The 23,234-nt window shown below is 37.6% G+C and overlaps 5 protein-coding genes and 1 non-coding gene across 7 annotated transcripts; 3 read left to right on the top strand and 3 right to left on the bottom strand.

The window, feature by feature from the left end:
- Positions 1-1,716: 1,716 nt before the first annotated feature.
- On the bottom strand, positions 1,717-3,311 carry LOC103832016 (putative HVA22-like protein g). Its single transcript, XM_009107970.3, has 7 exons — positions 3,144-3,311; positions 2,886-2,927; positions 2,706-2,804; positions 2,566-2,622; positions 2,427-2,490; positions 2,131-2,337; positions 1,717-2,029 (listed from the first exon to the last, which is right to left on the bottom strand). The coding sequence occupies exons 2-7, from the start codon at positions 2,915-2,917 to the stop codon at positions 1,925-1,927; spliced, it is 564 nt and encodes a 187-aa protein (XP_009106218.1). The 5' UTR covers positions 2,918-2,927; positions 3,144-3,311; the 3' UTR covers positions 1,717-1,924.
- A 238-nt stretch (positions 3,312-3,549) lies between these two features.
- LOC103832015 (protein disulfide-isomerase LQY1, chloroplastic) lies at positions 3,550-4,661 on the top strand. The gene is made up of 5 exons (XM_009107969.3): positions 3,550-3,806; positions 3,882-3,965; positions 4,070-4,121; positions 4,211-4,367; positions 4,456-4,661. Exons 1-5 carry the CDS (start codon positions 3,642-3,644, stop codon positions 4,475-4,477), a joined length of 480 nt encoding a protein of 159 aa, XP_009106217.1. The 5' UTR covers positions 3,550-3,641; the 3' UTR covers positions 4,478-4,661.
- Positions 4,662-5,341: 680 nt separating this feature from the next.
- On the top strand, positions 5,342-8,406 carry LOC103832013 (endoglucanase 10). Its single transcript, XM_009107968.3, has 3 exons — positions 5,342-5,823; positions 6,594-7,618; positions 7,899-8,406. The coding sequence occupies exons 1-3, from the start codon at positions 5,598-5,600 to the stop codon at positions 8,229-8,231; spliced, it is 1,584 nt and encodes a 527-aa protein (XP_009106216.1). The 5' UTR covers positions 5,342-5,597; the 3' UTR covers positions 8,232-8,406.
- A 1,703-nt stretch (positions 8,407-10,109) lies between these two features.
- On the bottom strand, positions 10,110-15,802 carry LOC103832011 (5'-3' exoribonuclease 3). 2 transcript variants are annotated; one of them, XM_009107967.3, is made up of 22 exons: positions 15,396-15,802; positions 15,053-15,155; positions 14,879-14,955; positions 14,496-14,687; positions 14,305-14,424; positions 14,152-14,214; positions 13,913-14,056; positions 13,671-13,835; positions 13,511-13,588; positions 13,342-13,428; positions 13,005-13,262; positions 12,829-12,924; positions 12,645-12,740; positions 12,490-12,560; positions 12,276-12,404; positions 12,109-12,185; positions 11,971-12,011; positions 11,799-11,873; positions 11,537-11,694; positions 11,326-11,430; positions 11,174-11,249; positions 10,110-10,982 (listed from the first exon to the last, which is right to left on the bottom strand). In XM_009107967.3, the coding sequence occupies exons 1-22, from the start codon at positions 15,597-15,599 to the stop codon at positions 10,350-10,352; spliced, it is 3,048 nt and encodes a 1,015-aa protein (XP_009106215.1). In that variant the 5' UTR covers positions 15,600-15,802; the 3' UTR covers positions 10,110-10,349. The 2 variants fall into 2 exon arrangements, with proteins under 2 accessions (XP_009106215.1, XP_033131620.1); XM_033275729.1 differs by lacking the exons at positions 14,879-14,955; positions 15,396-15,802.
- Positions 15,803-16,049: 247 nt separating this feature from the next.
- LOC103832010 (probable LRR receptor-like serine/threonine-protein kinase At4g36180) lies at positions 16,050-20,494 on the top strand. The gene has a single exon (XM_009107966.3). It carries the CDS (start codon positions 16,916-16,918, stop codon positions 20,330-20,332), a length of 3,417 nt encoding a protein of 1,138 aa, XP_009106214.1. The 5' UTR covers positions 16,050-16,915; the 3' UTR covers positions 20,333-20,494.
- On the bottom strand, positions 16,051-16,123 carry TRNAE-CUC. Its single transcript has one exon. It is a non-coding gene; the product is annotated as a tRNA-Glu (tRNA).
- Positions 20,495-23,234: the final 2,740 nt, after the last annotated feature.

Raw genomic sequence — 23,234 nt, 5'->3', positions numbered from 1 at the left:
AACAAGTTTGAAATTCAAAACCAATTGTTACGTACGCATAACATTTAAATATTATTGTTACTCCGGTGACAATGGAATTTATTGGACTGACAGAAAATTTACTCCACCTGCATGCATGTTAAAGAATCTCTAATAAGCACGTGGATGATCAGCATTAGTCTCTGGTTAGTAATTTTCCCCGTATATAACTTCAAAACTGATAGTATAAATATTAGTATTACCCATCTTGTATTGCAGTAAAGAGAACTTCCAATTCCCAATTTGTATAACTTCAAGTGCTTTTTAACATGTATTAAATACAGAGCCACGAACGATATAAGATTTTTAAAACACCGACAGAGAGAGAGATAGAAAACTTCGCATGTACACAATATTTTTGAATATAGCTATCAATTATGGATCTTTTAATGCATTTCTTCAGTCTTTTTGTTATTTGCTAGATATTAGATTTTATGTGACAAACAAGAGGAGATATTTCTAGATACAAAATGTTTGTTTACTCTCTTGATAATGTATTCTTTTACGATGATTTAAACTTCTAAAGTGCACGTGTGATTAGGGGTCTTAAAAGATTTGGCAACACGGTTCAAATAAAAGATAAAAAGCTGGAGACAAATGTGTCCCCATTTCGTATAATCATAAAGTTTATGAACCAAATCAAGCCCCGCAAGGGATCCCTTGCGTAACGTTTGTAATTGAATTACATCTCCCACCCAAAAATATTGATCAAGATCCCTCATTTCAAAAATTTACAAACTATATCATCATGTTATAATATATAAATACTTTAGGTTTCAATCAACTTGACATAATAGCATTTAAATTCATCATATATGTTACATATTAACTTATTAAAAAAACAAACTAAACAATAATGTGGTCGAACATTTTGTTTACGAATTTTCAAATAAAGTTCAAAAACATAACGTCTTTCGACGCTGTTAACTTTTTTTAACTCGCCTTAAGTTTTGAAAAGCCTAAGCATGATACTGTAAACACTTTAATGAAAGTCTACAGTTACAATCTATTTTGATACTAACAAACTTGTAACAACTGCATTATATTTCTTTTGCACACTCAATCTATAATCAAGTAACTTGTTGGAAATTAGATGTGAGAAAACGAAACCCGTCTTGGAACTGACTACCTAAAAATTCTCTCATTATTTGTTGTGTTGCTCAGAGAGAATCAAAAAAGGGTGGTGAAATATAAGATGTTCTTGCTGACACTTAGTTTCACACTGAATCGAATCATACAACAAACTTCATATCATCAGTTAATGCGATTGATTGAGAAGATAAGATATACAATAACTTCTATTCAAAATGGTCCCTAACCCTTAATAGTGGATTCACCTATCATTCGTTTCCTTCTTAAATTATTGCTCTCTCGACAACTCACTGTTTTGGGACTTTCTTTACATGTTACATCAAATTAATTTGGTTACTGTACGTACATATTACAGTATGAAATATCTCTAGAAAATTATGTAAATATTGATGTTGTTTAACCATGTAATGATGATACGTCACAACTTGTAACCCTGTGGTCCTATGGTGTGTATCGTTTTTTACTTTAAGCACTTTCATTCTTTACATTACTTTGTACAGTGTTTTAAAATAAAGATCGACCATGGAAACATGAACGGGCAAGTGATTGGGCCTATATTGGGTGTGTGGAGAAGGATTTGTGTTTAGGCCATAATGCTAAACAAACTTCAATAAAGCGTTCCATTCTTTCCTAAGCCATTACATCTGAAATATGAAACTTGAAACTTGCACGAACCACATGATTTTTAAATGATTCTTTATTTATGTTTTGACATTATTTAGTCCTATTAAATATTAATAAAACAAAGCAAGACACAAAGTTGTATTGAAAACCATGTGTGTTTCCCCAATACTTTCCCACCTAAGTCAGCCTTTTAGTCTTTCTTCGTGGATGACTCTGTCTCAGGTACGGTGTCTTTGTTTTGAGTCATCTTCAGAGTTGGATCACCAAGTTCAGGTGGTATTATCTCTTTCCCTTCCTGTCAACAAACAGAAAAGTTGACTACAGTAACTCAGGACAGTAAAAAGGTAAAAAAAAAGAGACGTAGAGGTGAAGGAACTAAATTAGCATAATTAGTACCTTAGACTGACGTTTGTGTGATGATTGTTCAGCAATATACTGCAATATCTCAAAGAATCTTGTATGTCCATGATTGATTGCTTTGTGGAGATATATCATTGCCATATCTCCAGCTCTGGTCTTTACTTCAGTCAAGCTGCGGTCAATTTCATTTTCATGCTTTGAGACATATGGCTTGAAGAAAGAGTCGTAAACGTATGTAGTTCCCTGAAATTAAAGAGTCCATCAGGCCAGTACGTAGAATCAGAATGATAATTTTTTTATATATACTTATCTCAAAAAGGCTTTTTACTTACTTTGGTTTTTGGGAACCAGAGGTAAATAAAGAAAGCCAACTTAGCTTCGCTATACATCGGTAACCTTCATCAAGAAAAAATGAAATAAGAATACAACAACATAAGGCAAATCTTATCAAGAGTCAATAAGAGCGCTTACCAGGAAACAAGAGTATCACCAACTCTTTCAAAAATTGTCAAAGCAGCTACAAGAATCCTGCAAGATACAATAATAACGTAAACCTCAAGGTACTAGGATAGAAAAAAAAGAAATACACTATGATGATTCTATCTATATACCAATATTGGCACCAGAACTGGAGTTGTAGAATCTCAGGCTTGTTCTGTTCAACCGTTTTGAAACACTCATAAGCAGGATATGCATATCCAAACACCATCCTGTCAACCATTAAAACAGTCATTAGTAATTTATAAAAACACAAAAAGAAAATATTAAGGTTTTTAGGAATTATAACATACAGAAGCCCTCTTGTAAGAAACGATCCAATCATTGTAGCCACCCTGGTAACGATAAAAACATTAGAAAAAAAAACGAAACTGCTGATCAACGTTACGTTCTGAACTAGTGCATAATTTGATGACTAAAACATATCATATGATGTCTAAGTTCATAGACGAAGAAGCCACTTATACAAGTACAACATATAACATTCACAACCGAACACAAGTCGTGAAATCATGTGGAGAAGCAGTTTAAACGGTTGATCAATAACTTACCCTATATGAGAAAAACGTCAAGAATGATTTTGGAGATCTCTCGAACAAACGATGTGAATGGCGACGTTTACGTTTCTCGGTGTTGAAAGCGAGAAGGAGGAGAAGGGGGAGTTATGATAAGGACAACAAAAACTAATAAAGTCCTTAAAAGAAAGAAAGAAGCAAAAGCAAACGGTTGCGTTTCGTATCGATCGTGACTTGCGAATCCTTTTTTCCAAAAAATATATTTTGTTCTCTACTTGTGAGTTGATACTTGAAACAGTTCCCGGTTCATATTCGAACCGTTGGTTTAGCATTTGTTGACGGTTACGATCTTCTACAATTTTCGAGCGGGTGGGTGTGTACCGGATAAGGCGATAATTAAAAAAAAAGAGTTGAGTAAGGCCACGTGGACAAATCTTAGCCGCAGTGAGTAATCTAGTGGCTGAGATCAACTCAAAACCACTGGTTCTTCTTCTTCTTCGTCTTCCTCCTCTCATCTTCGCGCCATCGAGAAAAATGCCAGTTTCAACAGCTCCGTCTCCGCCTCGTCTTCAATCTCCGTTCATCCACCGTCCAATCAATGCCACTCCGTCTTCTTCCCGTTCACTCTCCGCGAGGAATCTCCGTTCGCCGTCAACGTCTTCTTATCCGCGAATCAAATCAGAAGTCGACACGAACACGGTTAGATCCTTATTCGCCTGCGCTATATCAGATTTGATCTCACACTCTGATTATCGAATTTGGTTTTCGTTATAGGTAATCGCAATCTCTGTAGGCGTGGCGAGCGTCGCGTTGGGAATCGGAATACCTGTCTTCTACGAGACGCAGATCGACAACGCCGTGAGTCTCACGTTCTCTTATCCATGCCTAGGGTTTAGCTTATTCGATTCTCATTGGTGTGAAATGAAGTTTAACATTGTTTAGTGTTTGATCTTTCTACGTAGGCTAAGAGAGAGAACACTCAGCCTTGTTTTCCTTGCAATGGCACTGGAGCTCGTATGTGAAATCGATTCCAATCTCTCTTCTCTCAACCTGTTTTGTGATGTTTATAAGCTGAGCATTATGTGTTCTTGATGATGGAGCAGAGAAGTGCAGGTTGTGTGTGGGAAGTGGGAACGTGACGGTAGAGCTTGGTGGAGGAGAGAAGGAAGTGTCGAGCTGTATCAACTGTGATGGTGCTGGTTCCTTGACTTGCACTACTTGTCAAGGCTCTGGTGTTCAACCTCGATACCTTGATCGAAGGTACACGATTAGAAGCCAACTCTGTTTTTTTTTTTTTTTGCGCATTGTATTGATTGATACTAACACACATGTTTCTTGTTATGGTCAGGGAGTTCAAGGATGATGACTAGATATCTTTGCACCTGATTACGATATGAAAAGAGTCTCTTCTCCTCCCTCCCCCTCTCATAGTTATTCATTGTGTGTCGACCTTTGTACAATACTGTATTTTTTTGTTCACCAAATGTGTAAGAAATCATGACCTTGTAACAGTTGAAGGAAAGTTTCCTGCACTTGAACTTTCAACCATGTCAAGCGTAACCTGTTAGCTTTAAGAGAGAGATATAAAAGTAGACGCACCTTCATCCACATTTCCAGTCTCGTCAAGTGCATTGATTCTGTTTGTGATACTAGCCTGGCATCTTCCGTTTTCAAACCAGCCATCAGAGCAGGCAGCAAAAAGCTTGTCAAGAGACGGTGTCCATCTCTTTCTGGATGGACGCTTTTGCTTTGATTGTTGTTGTTGATCAGCTTCAATATCCATCATCATCATCATCAGGGATTCAAATACAAGACAAGAGTATTTACACCAGACAGTGATTAAGAAAATGACATACCACCACTTTTTTTTGGAACATATAAAAAGAGAGAGAATTAAATATTCAAACAGGCTCAGGAAATGCAGATTGCAACGGAGCCCTACTTTTTTGATCATATGCCCAATAATTCCAAAGTCATCCTGCTGACTAAATTTTGATTAAACTGAACAAGATTTTCCTAATCCCATTAAAAAATAGCAGTTTTTCTCTGTTATCACAACTCACTCTAATACTGAACAAGAACAAGATTTTTTTTTTAAAAATATATCATGTGATACTAATGAATTAATGTGACTAAATCGTAATAAATTCAGTCACATTTACAAGGCCCATCATATAAGCCCAATAATTGCAATGTAACAGAAAAAAAAAGAGAAATATAAAAGGAGGGAAAACAGATCTGAAACAAGCCCCCGCTTGATACTCCACCGACTAAACAACAACCACTGGGTTTGAAGTAGTGACAGTGACATCTCTCTCTCTCTCTCGATCTTCATCACAATTCACATATACGAATCATCTCTCTCTGATCCCCAGATCTTGCGAGCTAGCTAATTCCTCCACTCCAATCGCCGTTACCCAGCTGCATTGAACCGGATCTAACCGATCTTTCTCTGGTGGTAAGCATTTGACTCCACCGACGGGAAGAAAAATGGGGGAGAAATCGAAGTCGAGAGGTTGTTTCGGTTGGTTCATAGCTCTCATCGTATTAGCCGCCGTCATCCTCGCCGTCGTCTACATGGTCAAATCCAAAATGAAGAAACCCGATGACAACGACGACAACGAAGCTGGTCCCGTCCCCGGACCTCCAGGCGCCATCGATAAGAAATACGCCGACGCTCTCAAACTCGCCTTACAGTTCTTCGACATCCAGAAATGTACTAAAAGCTCTCCTTGACGTGCTTCCACGTTTTCTCAATTCATCAATTCTCCTGCAATCGCTAAGTTTCTTAATCTGAATCAATGTTCTAAAACTCGGTTTTACACTGCTCCGACGTCAAATCGGTTTAGCTTGGTTTAATTCAATCTAAATTGGTGTAAATGAAGTAACAATATTAGTGTAAGTCTATATATTTATTTGATTTTGTATATATAATTTTTATAGTTCTTAAAACAATTTTATAAACTTAAAAAATTAGGTTGACAAATTTTTTTTAAAAAAAAATTAAAATATCTAATATATATTAGATAAATAAATAATTTGTTAAAGTATAATCCATGTTTAGGTAATCAGCTTAATGTCTAGGTCTAATAATATTGTCTAGCTATTTCTTGAATATTGGTCTGAATTATTCCCTCAGTTTCTAAATATAAGATGTTTTAGATAAAACACTTTATTAAGAAATTTATTTAGTTTTTTTATTAAAATTATAAATTAAAAACTATTTAACTAATTACTAAATCGAATAATTAAATTTGATTGATTACACCGTTTTTGATAAAGTTAAAGCTATTTAGAAATATAAAAATATCTTACATATTGAAACATAAAAATTCTTCTAAACATTTTATATTTCAAAACGGAGAGAGTATTATTTTTGAATAACTACCAAGTTCGAACAGTAGTAATTCAAGAATTTTAGCCACTACTTCAGTCTCTAGTTGTTTTTTTTTTAAAAGCTGAATTTGATTGTTTTGGACGATGTAGCTGGCAAGTTGGTGAACAATACGATACCTTGGAGAGGAGACTCAGGTCTCAAAGACGGAAGCGAAGCCAACCTCGACCTCTCCAAAGGCTTATACGACGCTGGCGACCACATCAAGTTCGGTTTCCCTATGGCCTTCACCGCCACCGTCTTGTCGTGGTCCATCCTCGAGTACGCTGATCAAATGGACGCTGTCAACCTACTTGATCCCGCTAAAGACTCACTTAAATGGACCACTGACTACTTCGTCAAAGCCCATCCTTCTGATAACGTGCTCTACATCCAGGTGGGAGATCCGGAGGTGGATCATCCCTGCTGGGAGAGACCAGAGACCATGAAAGGGAAGAGACCGGTCATCAAGATCGATGCAGACACTCCAGGGACCGAGGTGGCTGCGGAGACTGCTGCAGCCATGGCTTCAGCGTCTTTGGTGTTCAAAGATAGTGATCCTCGGTACTCGGCCACGCTTCTTAAACACGCGAGGCAGTTGTTTGACTTCGCTGATTCCAAAAGAGGCTTGTACAGTGTGAACATACCTGAGGTTCAGAAGTTTTATAATTCGACAGGGTATGGTGACGAGCTTCTATGGGCGGCTAGCTGGTTGTACCACGCGACGGAGGAGAAAACTTATCTGGACTATGTCACTAAGCATGGAAACGAGTTTGCTAGTTTTGGTAACCCGACTTGGTTCAGTTGGGACGACAAGCTTGCAGGAACACAGGTACTATTGTCAAGGCTACTCTTCTTTAAGAAAGATTTATCAGGAAGCAAGGCACTTGCAAGTTACAGGGGTACAGCTAAAGCTGTAATGTGCGGTCTTCTACCTAAATCTCCAACAGCTACTGGTAGTAGATCAAACAGTGGTCTTGTATTGGTCAGTGATTGGAACCCGCTGCAACAATCCGTTTCTGCAGCGTTCTTGGCCTCACTCTTCAGTGATTACATGCTCACTTCACGTATCCATAAGATATCTTGCAACGGGAAGATTTTTAAAGCAACAGAGCTCAGAGACTTCGCCAAATCACAGGTAACAACAATTTAATACTCTCTCCGTTTCAAATTAGATGTTCGATTTTTTTTTAGCCTAATTAAGAAAATGGTTAAATGTTCAGTTTTGTCTTTATTTAACTATTAGAATTTTATTGTTTTATTTTTTTTTAATTTATTTAGAGATAAAAAAAAAGATAAAGTTAATAACATAAATTGTTTTGAAATCTTTAAAATAACACTTATTTTGTAAAGAAAATTTTATTATAGAGGGAAGAGGAAATAATAAAAGTCTTACTATATATTGTTTTTTGTTTAAGGCTGATTACATATTGGGGAAGAATCCGATGGGAATGAGCTTCGTGGTTGGTTATGGAGACAAGTACCCAGAGTATATCCATCACAGAGGCGCTTCGATACCTGCAGATGCAACCACAGGGTGCTTAGATGAGTTCAAGTACTTTAATTCGACCAAACCAAACCCAAACATAGCGTATGGTGCACTCGTGGGTGGACCTTACTTGAACGAGACGTTCAGCGACTCGAGAGAGAATGTGAGGCAGAACGAGCCAACTACTTATAACAACGCCTTACTCGTTGGTCTCTTGTCTAGCCTTGTCACTACCTCTTCTGCTCTACAGTCATTGAAGTGAGCCATCATATCCTTTGTTAAAATCACACATTGCTTCCTTTTTTTTGTCCTCCTGATGTGTTTGTGTGTATATTCACGTTGTGTATTGCTTTGATATATTGATGAGTAGTGTTGTTGTATTGTAAGTTTGTTGTAAACAAGGTACAAATACAATAATAACTAATTGATTTTGGCTATTGGAAACGGTATGGAACAGTCCGGTTAGTTTAAAATAACCAAACTGTTTTGACCGGTTTAAACCCGACAAAGAACCGGTTTAATTTGTGTTTGAACTTAAAACACTTTTTGTCTTTGTCTTGTGGTGGCTTTGAAATTAAAAGAAGCAAAAGCCCTAATCATCGAAGGTGAGGTTCTCTTCTGTCTGCTCGAGACTTTAAGTTCTGTTTCGGTTAGTTCGAGACTTGAAATGGTGAAGGTTGCTTTGTGAGCAGATCAGATAAACGGCATGTACTAAAAGTTGGAACTATGTTACGCCTTCAAGTCCAAAGGTGAATGGATCTCTCTTAAGCTTCTCGTCTGCTTTAATGTTTTAGTGTTGGTCATCTGTTGTCTAATGCTCTTGGATAACTCTCGTGCAGTTTTGACCAGCATGTTTAATAAGAAACCTTTTTTTATTTCTTCAGGGATCATAAACGGAGGAAAATCGCCTGATGAGAACTTTTAAAAAGTTGAAGCAACATATACATCAGTAGAAGCTTTAGTTGAAGAACATTAAAACTAAGATCCAATTGTTCCCTTCCACATTTGTTATTCATGCTTCAAACTTCCAACAATTTTCTAGGACCATAAAACATAGAAAATTAACTTCAAAATCATTAAAATCCAAATAACCACACTGTTTAGTTTATTCAAAGATAAACAAATGTTTTTAAAAACAAAGATACAATACAAATAAAAAGGGAAAATCGCATAAAAAACCTTGAAAGTGTCACTTACTAGCACTTTAAACCTTGAAGTTTTTTCACTAACACTTTTAACCTTCAAAGTGACATTTTTATCATAAAAAACCTTCAAAGCAGAAAAATGACCTGCTGAACAGGTTAAAAACAGTTTTTTTTCAAAAAATAATTATTTAATTAATAAATAAACAAAAAAAATAATAAAATCGAAAAATTTAACAAAAAACTCATAAATTAAAAAAAGTGAGAAAAATAAATAAAGATTTAGAAAATTAAATAAAAAATAACTAAAAATTAAAAAATAAATAAGATCAAATTAAAATACAGAAAAATAATAATAAATTTCAAAAAATTGAAAATTCAAAAAGTTTTTTTTTTCAGTTTTAACTTTTAAATATAATGTCGGAAATTATCATTGGAGATATGTGTTGATAAAAAAAAAAGACTAAGATAACACCAAACCAAGTTTTTGTTCTCAAACTAGTATTCAAGGCTCAAAGTCACAAAAATAAGTTTCATTAAAGAGGTAAATATACACTTATAGTCCTTGGGTTAATTAATCCAAACTTTAGGGTTTAGAGTTAAAGGGTGAGGTTTTGGAATTAGGGTTTAAAATTTTATAAAATAAAAAGAAATAGTAAAAAATTAAAAATAAAAATTAAAAAAACAGTTTCAAAAAATTTCACTTTTTTTTTAAATTTATGATTTTTTTTATTTTTCTCCATTTTAATTTGATATTATTTATTTTTTGTTATTTTTTATTTAATTTTAAATATTTATTTATTTTTCTCATTTTTTAATTTGTGTGTTTTTTGTTAAATTTTTCAATTTTTATTAATTTTTTTGTTTAATTTATTAATTAAATAATTATTTTTTGAAAAAAAAAACTGTTTTTAACCTGTTGAACCGGTCATTTTTCTTGTTTGGAGGTTTTTTTATGATAAAAATGTCACTTTGAAGGTTAAAAGTGCTAGCGAAAAAACTTCAAGGTTTAAAGTGCTAATAAGTGACACTTTCAAGGTTTTTTATGCGATTTTCCCCAAATAAAAATAAAAATTTGCAAGCAAACTAATGTAAAGTTTTCCTCAGCCTGCTCTTATCTCCCTTTTAAACCAAAGAAACCAAGAGCAGGCTCTCAAATTCTAAATGATACAACAAACCATATGAAACTAAGCTCAACACTACACCTGATGATGATTCATACGAGAACGTCACTCTGCTTAATAACGACCACGATGATGACTTCCTCTGCGATCACCACCTTGCTGATGCTGACGGTGATGCTGCTGACCACCATACTCTCGTGGGTTATAATGCTCAGACCCACCTTCACCGTGCCCATGCTGCTCATATTGTTGATGATGGTGTTGGTTGTACCCACCAGAATAACCTCCTCCTCTGTTGTCACGGTGGCCTCCTCCTCTTGGCTGAACCGGGTAAGGATCCGACGGGAACCTCCCACTGGTTCCACGAGGCTGGTACCCACCTCTACTCTGATAAGGACCTTGTTGCTGAGCATAGCCTTGCACGCCAGGTGGAGGAGCCATATAGCCACCGCCATGCTGGTAAGGAACCGGTGGAACATACGGCGGCGGTGGCTGATTGTAGCCGTAACCAGGATGATTATGATGCTGAGAATGTACATCTCCTCTCTGATACCTGTCCCGGTCTGTTCTCCTATCTAAGCTGTTGGTGACAAGACGATGTGCTGCGTCTCCCACATGCCTCCCTTGATGATTACTATTATTATTATTGTTGTTATAATAATTATTATTGTGATTATGCATCGGTCTCCTTCCATTGTCCTCATGCCACAGAGCAGGTGGGGGTTTCAAGTCACCTATGTTCACAATCTGAAAGACAAAGAGAGAAAAACAAACCAACTTAGGCCATAAGATTTTGGAGGTCATAGATGATTTAATAAAGATTTCAAATATGTTGGGAAGCATGAGGCGAATGTTTTATCCGGCTTGGCCCAGGACCGGCCCTACCTAGTGATGTAACGTCACACAAAGGTGATGACATTAATAGACAAGAGATGTACCTTCTTGGGGAAGATGACACCTGGAGGAGGTCTGGTTATGTGTTCATGTGCATCCGGAAGTCTGTAAATGCAGCAACTGAGAAAAAAGAAGACTATAAATCAGTTTCGAATGTTTTTGAACATTTTTTAAAAGCTAAGGTTTGTGAACTTACATGACTTGGTTGTCCAAGATGTCCTCCTTACCCTCCACTGGGGACCTAAACACAGGAGGGTGAGTCTCCCCTGAACAGGGAGTCAAGTAGCCGTTCATACCATCACTGCAAATAGTTCTAAGCACATCAGGAAACTACTAACCAGCTTACTATGAAGCCATTAAAAATAAAAAGATAAAGAGAGTTTGTGTTTTCATTTTGATTTACAAACCTGAGCTCAGGTCTGATCTTAGCCTTATAGTATAGTCTCTCCTTTTCACTCAGTTGACGACAATGGTTGTCAAGGGAAAAGATGAGTTCAGCAAGGCGATGAGACGTTGCAATGAATAGCATGTCACACATCATGCTGTTTCTACGCTTCTCTTCATCCTACAAGATTTGAGAAAACAAAAAAAAAATCTTAAAACTTCATCTCTTTATAAGCACACATCTTGGTCTGAAGAAAGCATAAAAGACAAGCAGTGGCACTATACCGTCAACGTGAATTCAACTTCGGAAACAGCTTCAAGAAGGCGTTTTTCATCAATGAAAGGTAGCTTAGCAATACCCTTTTGAAGTAAAAGTTAAAATAAGTCAATTTCAAAAGTAGTGATTGTGTTTCTAATACAAGAGTGAGTCAGAGATCAGGAAAGAAAAAGAGCTTACCTGCCAGGAATAGCGCTTTCCATTCATATCAACTTCAAAATCTGGAAAATAGAATAAAGAGACATAAATTTACAATTTGTTCCAACAATTAACACTGAGTGAGAGGATATAATCTTTTTGAGGAAAGGAAACACATACCAGTTGGGTAAAAATCAATGATGGGTGAGTTGGGATCGGTCATCAAGGTCCTATAGCGCTCTGGGAGAGCATGTGCACTGACCAAATGAAGTAACCGTTACATATATACCGTCACAAAGGAAACAAGAATGTGGAAGAAAGAGAAAGAAAAAGGATTGTAGCCAAACCTTGCAGCTGGGAACACCCCAAGAAGTTGATTGAAAGGCTTAAACGGAGTTCCTAACTCAAACTTAATATCCAGCTCTCCTAGATCCTTCAGATCAGAAGCAAATGGTGCGTAATGGTAAGGATAAAACCTGTCACATCAAATTACAGATAGCATCAAGAAACCAATCCAAACGAATCAGTAAACAAAAGAAATATTGAAGTGAAGGAACTCACCATTGCCAAGAGCAAACACCTTCCATGTAGTAATGCATGACCCAACAAAGGCCTTCTGTGTACTTCAAAACCTGCAAACAAAAGAATGTTTAGACATATTAGAACCACCTCCCTAGAAATGGAATCACAACATTATATCGTTCTAAAGAACTCACAACATCCTTTCGTAGTCTCTCCATCTCTTCAATGGTTGTAACTGAGAACTTCTCTTCATAATATCTCTCTCTCCATCCAGGCTCCCCTAGCTTCACCTGTTGTAAATATATAAACCACATTCAGAACTAAAGGGACAACCAAAGGGTAAATTAAAGAATCTAATCTAATTTCACTAGAACGAACCTTATCCTCTTCATGATTATCTGAGTTGAAAGCATCAGATTTCTCACGGATTACCTCCTTGAGCTTTGTCTTCAACTCTTCTTTGTTCTCATTTTCCTGATTTAATATTACAAAATTAATTAACCTTTCACTTAATAATGTCCTATAAAACTTCACAGAGAGAGAGGAATGCATACGTCAGGTTCAAGACTGTTCTCCACATCGACAATAGCAGCACCAATACTGGATCCTGAAGATAAACGTCTAACTTTTTGAGGAGGAGGAGCAGACCTTCCTCCACCATTAGACTGAAACGGTGAAGGTGCAGGAGCCGAAGCAAGTCGGGAGCCACTGAATCTCTCAATCGGAACAAGAGACTCCGGTTGAACCGTCGGAGCTTCGTCGTCCATTCTCTTCTTCCTAGCTTTATCTCCCTTTATTCTCTCCGCTTGCCTCTGATAATAAACCAGAACAATTAATACACACAGAACAAATTATATCAGATACTTAAACAAGAGATTCAAATGATTGTACCTGATGTAACCTGGCTCTCTTCTGAAATATCTTATCTTCGAATGAACCTACAGCTTGAATAAACTGTTCCACCCTCCTTAAGTTTGGCTGGAGAGGATAAAAGTAAAAAAGATAAAGTCAAAACTATGTCACTTAAAGGTGAATTGAACATGTATCTGAGAGTAAGCACCTTGCACCCATCAGTTAGATAACCGTCCAGAGACCTGAACTCTTTCTTGTAAACAGCCATTAGCAAGTTGATAGCACCCTGGAGATATGAGGAAACAATGTTTCATTAAATAATACTTCTAATGCTAACAAAGATATGTCATAAGTGTCTAAACACAAACCTCTCGAATCTCCAATGTTGGCATATGAGGTAAGAAATCGTTGCCAACGAAGAAACATATGAAGATGAAATCATCAACAATGCGCTCCAGATCAATCTCGAACGGTGGGTTTGGAATCCTCATTTCAAACTCCAGGTACTCTCTAAGAATCCATATATGAAGAAACTGGAATAAAAAGAAACAAAGACATGAGAATTGACAATATTATTATCACACTTTAAAGACAGTAGTATCCTACGAACCTGATATGGCTTTTTAACAAAACCATCGCCCTTCTCATCGAACTCTCCTGCCCTCTTCTTTGCTTTTCCTTCACAGTCTGAAGCCATATGGCCCATTTGACCACACAAGAAGCATTTGTCCTGCTGGCCAGGAGTGAAGACCACCTAACTCATGGGGATAACATTTTAAGTTAGTTAAGAAGAAAGTATCACAGAACATCATTTTAGGTTAGTTAAGAGAAGGGTGTTGTATCACAAACCTCTCTAAGAATTGAGAAATGAACTTCATGGGTAGCCAAGCCCAACATAATCAGGTCAGCGTCCTGTAAATATAAATCAAGTCAAAGTGAGAAAATGAACTAGCAAATAATAGTTTTCCATGTAAATATGAATCATAAGGTTAAGACTCATACCAATCCATACAAGCAATGGCGAGTGTTTGGGTCAAAACCAGGGAGGTTCCTTTGAAGACGAATGTATGACATGATCTTATGCTCCCCTTCACCTGGAACATTTGCGTCTGAGAGGATAACCTTTTCAGGTAAGAGCAAACATTAGTCACAAACTCAATCCAATTTCAAAATCTAATAACCATCACAAGTACCTTGATATTTTTCCAACCAGCATCATAGTTAAGTCTCATGTGCACATAATACTGCAGGGCGATAGACAGAACACCCATGAACTCTGTCCCAGGTGTGATAACGTTGGAATCAAACACTTGAGAGTCAATTTTAGGAGGGAGTCTTCTACCCTCCCTCTCAAATTCCTCTCTCAGCTTTTCTTCTTCAGCAGCCTGTAAGATTACCAAACATCAAAAGACTTACCATTTGAAAACCAATGGTACAGAGAGATGGGAGAAACAAAACAAGACCATCAACAGACATGTCTAGATGAAATTAAGAAGGAACAAAGTGGTCTGGATGAGGAAACTACAAAGTAGAAACCCCAAGGCATTATATAGGGGGAGCATAGAAAGAGACATACAGCATCGGAAGCATCTTTAGCAGATCTAAACCGTCTAGATCGTTGTTGATTCATTTTAGCTCTTGGAGCAACACCATCTAATACCACCCAATTCAAACATACATGATTAATTAATTAACCTTCAAGCTACTAAGCTCATGTTGGCAAACAAACAAAAAAAGTCTCTCCACTTACCAATAGCCATATAGAGCAGCTTCCTCGGCCGTACCATCACAAAAAGCCTATCGATATAGTCAAACATACACTGAAACACCTCCTCAAAGGTTGTCGGCGAGGGCTGCATCCAAAACATAACTCATTATAAGCACAAAGAGCTACTCACACAGAGAGGAAACCATAATACTGAATCAGTAAAACAGAATCAAAGTTTGAAACTTTATTGTCTGGTTACAAACTCTAATTATCAACCAAATATCATTCTACACGAAGACACTAAACCCATATCAAATCGATGCTAAAGTATGAAACTTTAATGTGAATTTGATTTAATAAATTGCAAAAGTGAAGGAAAACTTACCCTGTCTTCAGGGTGGAAGCAAGGATGGATGATGCCGTTCATGTCAAGGTAGAGATTATCGTATTCGAGATTGTTAGGGTTAGGTTTACTAGTATCCACCGGGATCTTGATTCCCTCGATTTCGACAGCTTCTTCCTCGACGACGTCAGACACTATCAGCGGATACTTCTCCGCTAGCCACCGGTAAAACGCTGGTACTCCCATTCTTCGAAGATGTAATAAAAAATCTCCGGCGGCCACAAGGAGTCGAGAGAGAGACCTAAGCAGGAAGAGGAGAGAGAGGAATTAATCGAATCAACGGTGTTTGTCGACGGCGGGTAAGGTCACGTAGAGATTAATATTTTTTGTTTTTTTTTTGTTTTTTTTTTATACCTATTTCCTTTTTTTGGATGAGTCAAACTTATTGGGCTTAAGACAGAACAGGCGTTATGATGTCCGAAAAAAAAAAACAAAACGAGATATTTATGTGGGCTTTTGTATTCTCTTTAAAAACTAATTCTCAAGCCCAAGAGCCCATTTATATGTGTAGTTGGGACTAGTTGTGGTGCAAAGCTGACAGGAGTGAAAACCGTATGAGAACTGAGAAGTCATGTAGTGATGTAATGATACTAGACGTCAGCTAGAAACAGGCAACACCAAAAAAATACAAAAATATCTCCGTTGCCGGGACTCGAACCCGGGTCTCTCGGGTGAGAGCCGAGTATCCTGACCAGCTAGACTACAACGGATTTGTGCTAGAGCATAACACTTGTTTGTAAAATTAGATTATTTGGCTATTAAGAAAACAAGAACACACTCAACAGAGTCTAGTACTTGATTAAACTAGTCTCTTTCGGCTTTATGTCTTCTTCTGGTGGTCCATCTATTCCGGCAGAAATTATGATTCTACGATTAAAAGATCATTCGTTTTATAATTTTTTTGTGAAGTTAGTGGTATATATCTTTGTAATACTCTACATTGTTCTTTTACGCTATTTATATATGTCGACATTATCTTAAATTTCCTACAGTCTGAGTGTGTTTAATGACTTCTGATCGTTAGAAAACAAGAAACATTTAAAAACTAAAAATCAAAACTGAAGTATTCAGAATTTACGAAGTACCAGAAGTGTGATAATTACATACACTTTGGTACTTTCTGATCATCTCTGAGTGTACCGGCCACGAGAGATGCAGAGTTGGTCGTAACATTTGTCACAACATTGGTAGCTAGCTACAAACATACCGTCTAATCCAATATAGTAAGAAACTTACTATGCAAATACTGTCATACAAGCACATGTATTCACATAATCACATCCACCCACAAACTACATGCATGTAAGATATTATTCCCTTGCTCATAATCAATCCACTGAGGACATAAATAAGAAAACATTTTTCTCTCTTGGGGAAACAACGAAAACTCACACACAAAACGATGTCGTTGCACTCTCCCTCCATACGCTCCTCTCTTATATTTTAGACCAAAGAAACTATCTCTCTCTCTGCAAAAAACAAACCTCTCCACTCCCTGTCTCATGGCCGCAACGGTCATTTTCTTCCTCCACTTCACATTCTTCGCCGCCGTCTTCCTCCACACCTCCGCCGTTTCACCTGAGACGCAAGCTCTCACCTCCCTCAAACTCTCTCTCCGCGACCCTCTAGGCGCTCTCGAAACCTGGAACGAGTCCTCTCCCTCCGCCCCATGCGACTGGCACGGCGTCCTCTGCTTCTCCGGCCGCGTCCGCGAGCTTCTCCTCCCCCGCCTCCGCCTCGCCGGCCGCCTCAGCCCTCGACTCGGCGAGTTGACTCAGCTCCGCAAGCTCAACCTCCACACCAACGACATAAACGGCCCCGTTCCGTCTTCTCTCTCTCGCTGCGTCTTCCTCAAGGCGGTTTACCTTCACTACAACTCGTTCTCCGGCGAGTTTCCGCCGGAGATATTGTCTCTCAGGAACCTACAAGTCCTCAACGCTGCTCACAACTCCCTCACCGGGAGCATAGCCAACGTCACTCTCTCCAAGAGCCTCCGTCACGTCGACTTGTCTTCAAACGCCTTATCCGGTCCCATTCCGGCGAGTTTCTCGCCGGAATCTTCCCTCAAGCTCATCAACCTCTCCTACAACCGGTTCTCCGGTGAGATCCCGGCTTCTCTCGGCCACCTACAGAGCCTAGAGTACCTATCGCTAGAGTCTAACCACTTACAAGGAACGATACCGTCAGCGTTATCTAACTGTTCCTCGCTGAAACACTTCACCGCCGCCGTTAACTCCCTCACCGGCCTAGTGCCAACGACTCTCGGGAATATTCCGACTCTCCAAGTGATCTCACTCTCCCAAAACTCCCTCACCGGTACGGTTCCAGCGAGTCTCCTATGCGGTTATTCTCGTTACAACTCCTCTTCCATGCGAATCATTCAGTTAGGCGTTAATAACTTCACGGGGTTAGCTACGCCGTCAAATGCAGCCTGCGTGAATCCTAATCTCGAGATTCTCGACCTTCACGAGAACAACATTGGTCACGAGTTTCCCACGTGGTTGTTGACCGGTTTGACCTCATTAATTGTTTTGGATATATCCGGAAACGGTTTAACCGGCGAGTTTCCGGCGAAAATCGGGAGCTTCACGGCGCTTCAGGAGCTCAGAGCAGCGAACAACTCCTTCGTCGGAGAGATTCCGACGACAATCGGAGAATGCAGGTCGTTGCGGGTCGTTGACTTCGAAGGAAACAAGCTCTCGGGTCAAGTCCCGGGTTTTTTGAGCCGGTTACAGTCTCTAACGGCGTTATCTTTAGGAAGAAACGGGTTCTCGGGTCGGATCCCAACGGATCTTCTGAGGTTAAACGGACTCGAAGCGTTGAGTCTAAACGAGAATCGTCTCACGGGAGATATACCGTCGGAGATAACGAAGCTAGCGAATCTCAGCGTTCTCAATCTCAGCTTCAACAGATTTTCCGGCGAGATTCCGAGCAATGTAGGCGATTTAAAGAGCTTGAGTGTTTTAAACCTTAGTGGATGCGGGTTAACGGGTCGGATTCCGGTTAGTATCGCGGGTTTAATGAAGCTTCGGGTTTTGGATTTAAGTAAGCAGAGAATCTCCGGGGAGTTACCAGTTGAGCTCTTTGGCTTGCCTGATCTTCAAGTGGTTGCTTTGGGACACAACGGTTTAAACGGTCTCGTACCGGAAGGTTTCAGCAGTTTGGTTAGTCTCCGGTTCTTGAATCTTAGCTCCAATTTATTCTCCGGACGTATCCCTTCGAACTATGGGTTTCTCAAGTCGTTGGAAGTTCTTTCACTGTCTCGTAACCGGATCTCCGGTTCTGTCCCGGTGGAGATTGGGAATTGCTCAAGTCTTGAGGTTCTTGAGCTCGGTTCTAACCGGTTAGAAGGTCACATTCCGGTTCGTCTTTCGAAGCTATCTCATTTGAAGAAGCTTGACTTGAGTCACAACAAGTTAACCGGGGATATTCCGGTTCAGATATCTAAGGACTCGTCTCTGGAGACTCTCCTGCTTAATTCGAACTCTCTATCGGGACCTATACCGGAATCTTTATCAAGGTTGAGGAACTTAACCGGGTTGGATCTTTCATCAAACCGGTTTAATTCCACTATACCAGCAAGTCTCTCCCGGCTTCATTCTCTTAAGTACTTGAACGTGTCAAGAAACAGACTAGAAGGGGAGATCCCACAAGCTCTAGCTGCACGTTTCAACAACACATCGGTCTTCTCCAATAACCCGAGGCTCTGCGGTAAACCGCTCGGTTTAGAATGTGAAAACGTTAGGAGAAGGAGAAGAAGAAAGCTGATTCTACTCGTAACACTAGCAGCAGCTGGAGCTTTGTTGTTGTTACTATGCTGCTGCGGCTATGTCTTTAGTCTATGGAGATGGCGCAAGAAAATAAGATTAGGTTTGGGCTGGGACAAGAAAGGAACACCATCACGCACCTCCGGTACGAGCTCCGGCGGCACGAGGGGAGAGGACAACAACGGCGGCCCTAAGCTCGTGATGTTCAACAACAAGATCACGCTAGCTGAAACGTTAGAAGCCACGAGACAATTCGACGAAGAGAACGTACTGAGCCGAGGAAGATACGGTCTTGTTTTCAAGGCGACGTTTAAAGACGGTATGGTTCTATCGGTACGTAGGCTCATGGACGGTGCGTCGATAACCGACGCAACGTTCCGTAACCAAGCCGAGGCGTTGGGTAGAGTGAAGCACAAGAACATAACTGTCTTGAGAGGATACTACTGCGGACCGCCTGATCTTAGACTTCTCGTTTACGACTACATGCCCAACGGAAACCTCTCGACGCTTTTGCAAGAAGCGTCTCACCAAGACGGCCACGTCCTGAACTGGCCGATGCGTCATCTCATCGCGTTGGGGATCGCTAGAGGACTATCTTTCTTGCATTCGTTGTCCATCGTCCACGGGGACTTGAAACCGCAGAACGTACTTTTCGACGCGGATTTCGAAGCGCATTTATCCGAGTTCGGGTTAGATAGGCTGACGGCGTTGACTCCAGCTGAAGAACCGTCCACTTCGTCGACCCCGGTCGGGTCATTAGGCTACATTGCACCCGAAGCGGGGTTAACGGGCCAAACGAGTAAAGAGAGTGATGTCTATAGCTTCGGGATAGTGCTGTTAGAGATCTTGACGGGTAAAAAGGCAGTGATGTTTACTGAGGATGAAGATATAGTGAAATGGGTGAAGAGGCAGTTGCAAAAAGGACAGATCGTTGAGTTGCTTGAACCGGGTTTGTTGGAGCTTGACCCGGAGAGTTCGGAGTGGGAAGAGTTCTTGCTAGGGATTAAAGTTGGGTTGTTGTGTACTGGTGGAGACGTTGTTGATCGACCTTCTATGGTTGATGTTGTGTTCATGCTCGAAGGGTGCAGAGTCGGTCCAGCGATTTCCTTGTCAGCAGACCCTACTTCACCAGCCGCCGAAGCAGCCTCTTGAAAATGTTTCAATTTTTTTCATTTCGTAATAAATTTTTCCTTTGTGGATAATTCTGTTTGACTTTCATTGCATTGTATCTTGTCACGGCTACGACAATCAGAAAATATTCAAGTTGTCTAATCAAGGAATGTGAGTGAAATCAATCAAGTGCAGTGTTTCATCTCATTCCTTAACTTTAAACATGTATTATTTCCGGGATTCTCGTATAAAAACCATATCCTAAAAAAATAAATTAGAGAATATAACATTAGTTAATGTGAAGCGGGTCCAATAAATAGTGTGTTAACGTTGAACTGACCCTACGGCGCTAAGCATTGCGTAATCTTATATATACTGAGCTTTGTGGTTAGACACACTTTCGTGATTTGGTCAGTGGGTTGGGAGAGAAATGTGGGGTCCTCGACACTGTCCTCTTTCTGTTTAGCTTCCCGCCAAATAAGTTGTGACAAGTGGGTGAATGCCACGTGTTAGTTTCCCTAGGGAGATGAAAGTAGCCGTTGAAAAAAAGTCATGGATTTTTCTGTATGGGGAACAGTGAAGTTTAAGACTATGAAAAGCTTTTTGAGCAGCAGAACCTATTGTCTGAAACCCATAGCCATGTCGGATTTTACACTGTTTGCCTTTTTGGCTCGTTACTTAGTTTTCTTTTGTTTAATTATTGATTTCTGGTGGGGTAGTATGTTATGAATGGAGAACTCCGCCTCAAGCAATAGCTATAGGGTGAACATTTATTTTCTATGAGATCTTGGCGAAAATGAATTTTGAGTGACTTTGTTTACTGAAGATAAGATGTTATTGAATACATATATGGTAGTCATGGAGAAAGGATTGGTGTACACTGTAAACAAAAAAGGTAAGGAGAATAAATGCATAAGGAATGCATAAGTCGTGTGAGAGTTTAATGGATATTTTGATGTGTGGACATGACTCATCCCCTTATTAAATGTGTCATAACTATCTTCACTGCTATCTTTAAAACAAGTCATGACAATTATTTGACTCTGCTTGTGTTGGTATACTCTCTTGAACCCACAGACTACTCGTCTTTTACCCCATCAAGTGAAATGGAAAGAAAAATTATTGAAAACAGTTATTCATCCGGTGAAAACAGTATCTACTATCTAGTGTAGCAAAGGGGAAGATTACATGTAGCAGATTTTATAAATACTTGATTTTTAGATGATTTTAGGTAAATTTGAGAATTTGATATGATCCCTTATATATTAATTGAGGAACATTTGAAAAGATGTAATCTCAATTTTGTATTAATTAAAAAAGGTCCCAATGCATAGGTGGCACTCAATTAGGTAGTCAATTACATTCAATTGAAGAATAAGTAGGTCCACATTCGATTTTTATATGTTGTTAGATACATAAATTGGTCAAACTATATGATATAATGATATGATATGATATTTTCTTTCCTTAAATAAAACCTACGAAATTACCATAAATGACTAATATATATATGACAATTAATGAGTTTAATAATAAAGATTTGATAACAATGTATATCTCCTCCATCATTTTTTGTTTAATTTTATATTATTAAAATAAATTAAACAATCAAATTAGCTATAAAAATAAAATTTAGATTTTTTCGTATATGTTATATTTTGAATTTTAAAAACGACAATAAATGACTAAAACTATTAAAATTATTATGTTAAAAATTAATGATCAATGGTTTAACATTTTTATTATAAGAAGATACACATGATTTTAAAACCATATGAGTAAAAAATATCATTTAATAATAAAATAAATATATATATATATATATATATTAAACACTATATACCATAAGATTACATAAATATTTTAATATTAAAACTTTCAATGAATTTTCAAGAACATTTATAAATTATAAACTTATTAAAGATTTCAGATTGAAAATTTTGTTATCGATGATTTAAATATTTTGTTATAAAACGATATGAACGATCATAGAACCGTATGATTATAAATTCTTATTTAATAAATAACTATACAAAATATACTATTTCTAGAAAAATAGGTTGGTCCATCTTAACTTATATTACATTTTTTTATTAAACTAACTATCGAATTGATAAATAACGTACCAAAAAATGTTTTGCACTTTCCTTAAATAAAAGCTACGAAATTACCTAATATGATTAACGTATATGTGAAAATTAATTATAATGAATAATAAATATTTGATAACAATTTTTGTATCTTAGTTCTTTTTCTAATTTTATATTATTAAAATATATTTAAAAATCACATTAAATATATAATAAAAACATTTTTAATTTTTCTTATATGTTATATTTTGAATTTTTCAAAACGTCTATAAATTATTAGAAACTTGAAGATCCCCACTCTGAAAATTTTGTGATCAATAGATTATTATTTTTGTCATAATAAGTTACAAATGATCATAAAATTGTATTAATATGAACTTTTATTTAATATTATAAGAAGATACACATTATTTTAAAACCATATGAGTAAAAAATATCATTTAATAATAAAACATATATATTTATATATATATATAGATTATACTATATACCATAAGATTACATAAATATTTTAATATTAAAACTTTCAATGAATTTTCAAAAACATTTATAAATTATAAACTTATTAAAGATTTCACATTGAAAATTTTGTTATCGATGATTTAAATATTCAGTTATAAAATGATATGAATGATCATAGAACTGTATGATTATAAATTCTCATTTAATAAATGACTATATAAAATATACTATTCTTAGAAAAATAGGTTGGTCCATCTTGACTTACATTATATTTTTTATTAAACTAACTATCGAATTGATAAATAATCTACCAAATTTTTTTTTGCACTTTCCTTAATTAGAAGCTACGAAATTACCTAATATGATTAACGTATATATGAAAATTAATTATT

Source organism: Brassica rapa, chromosome A07 (assembly GCF_000309985.2).
Source record: "Brassica rapa cultivar Chiifu-401-42 chromosome A07, CAAS_Brap_v3.01, whole genome shotgun sequence".
Taxonomy (NCBI): Eukaryota; Viridiplantae; Streptophyta; class Magnoliopsida; order Brassicales; family Brassicaceae; genus Brassica; species Brassica rapa.
Note: the sequence above shows the minus strand (reverse complement) of the source record. Positions and strands in the feature narration are given on the sequence as shown.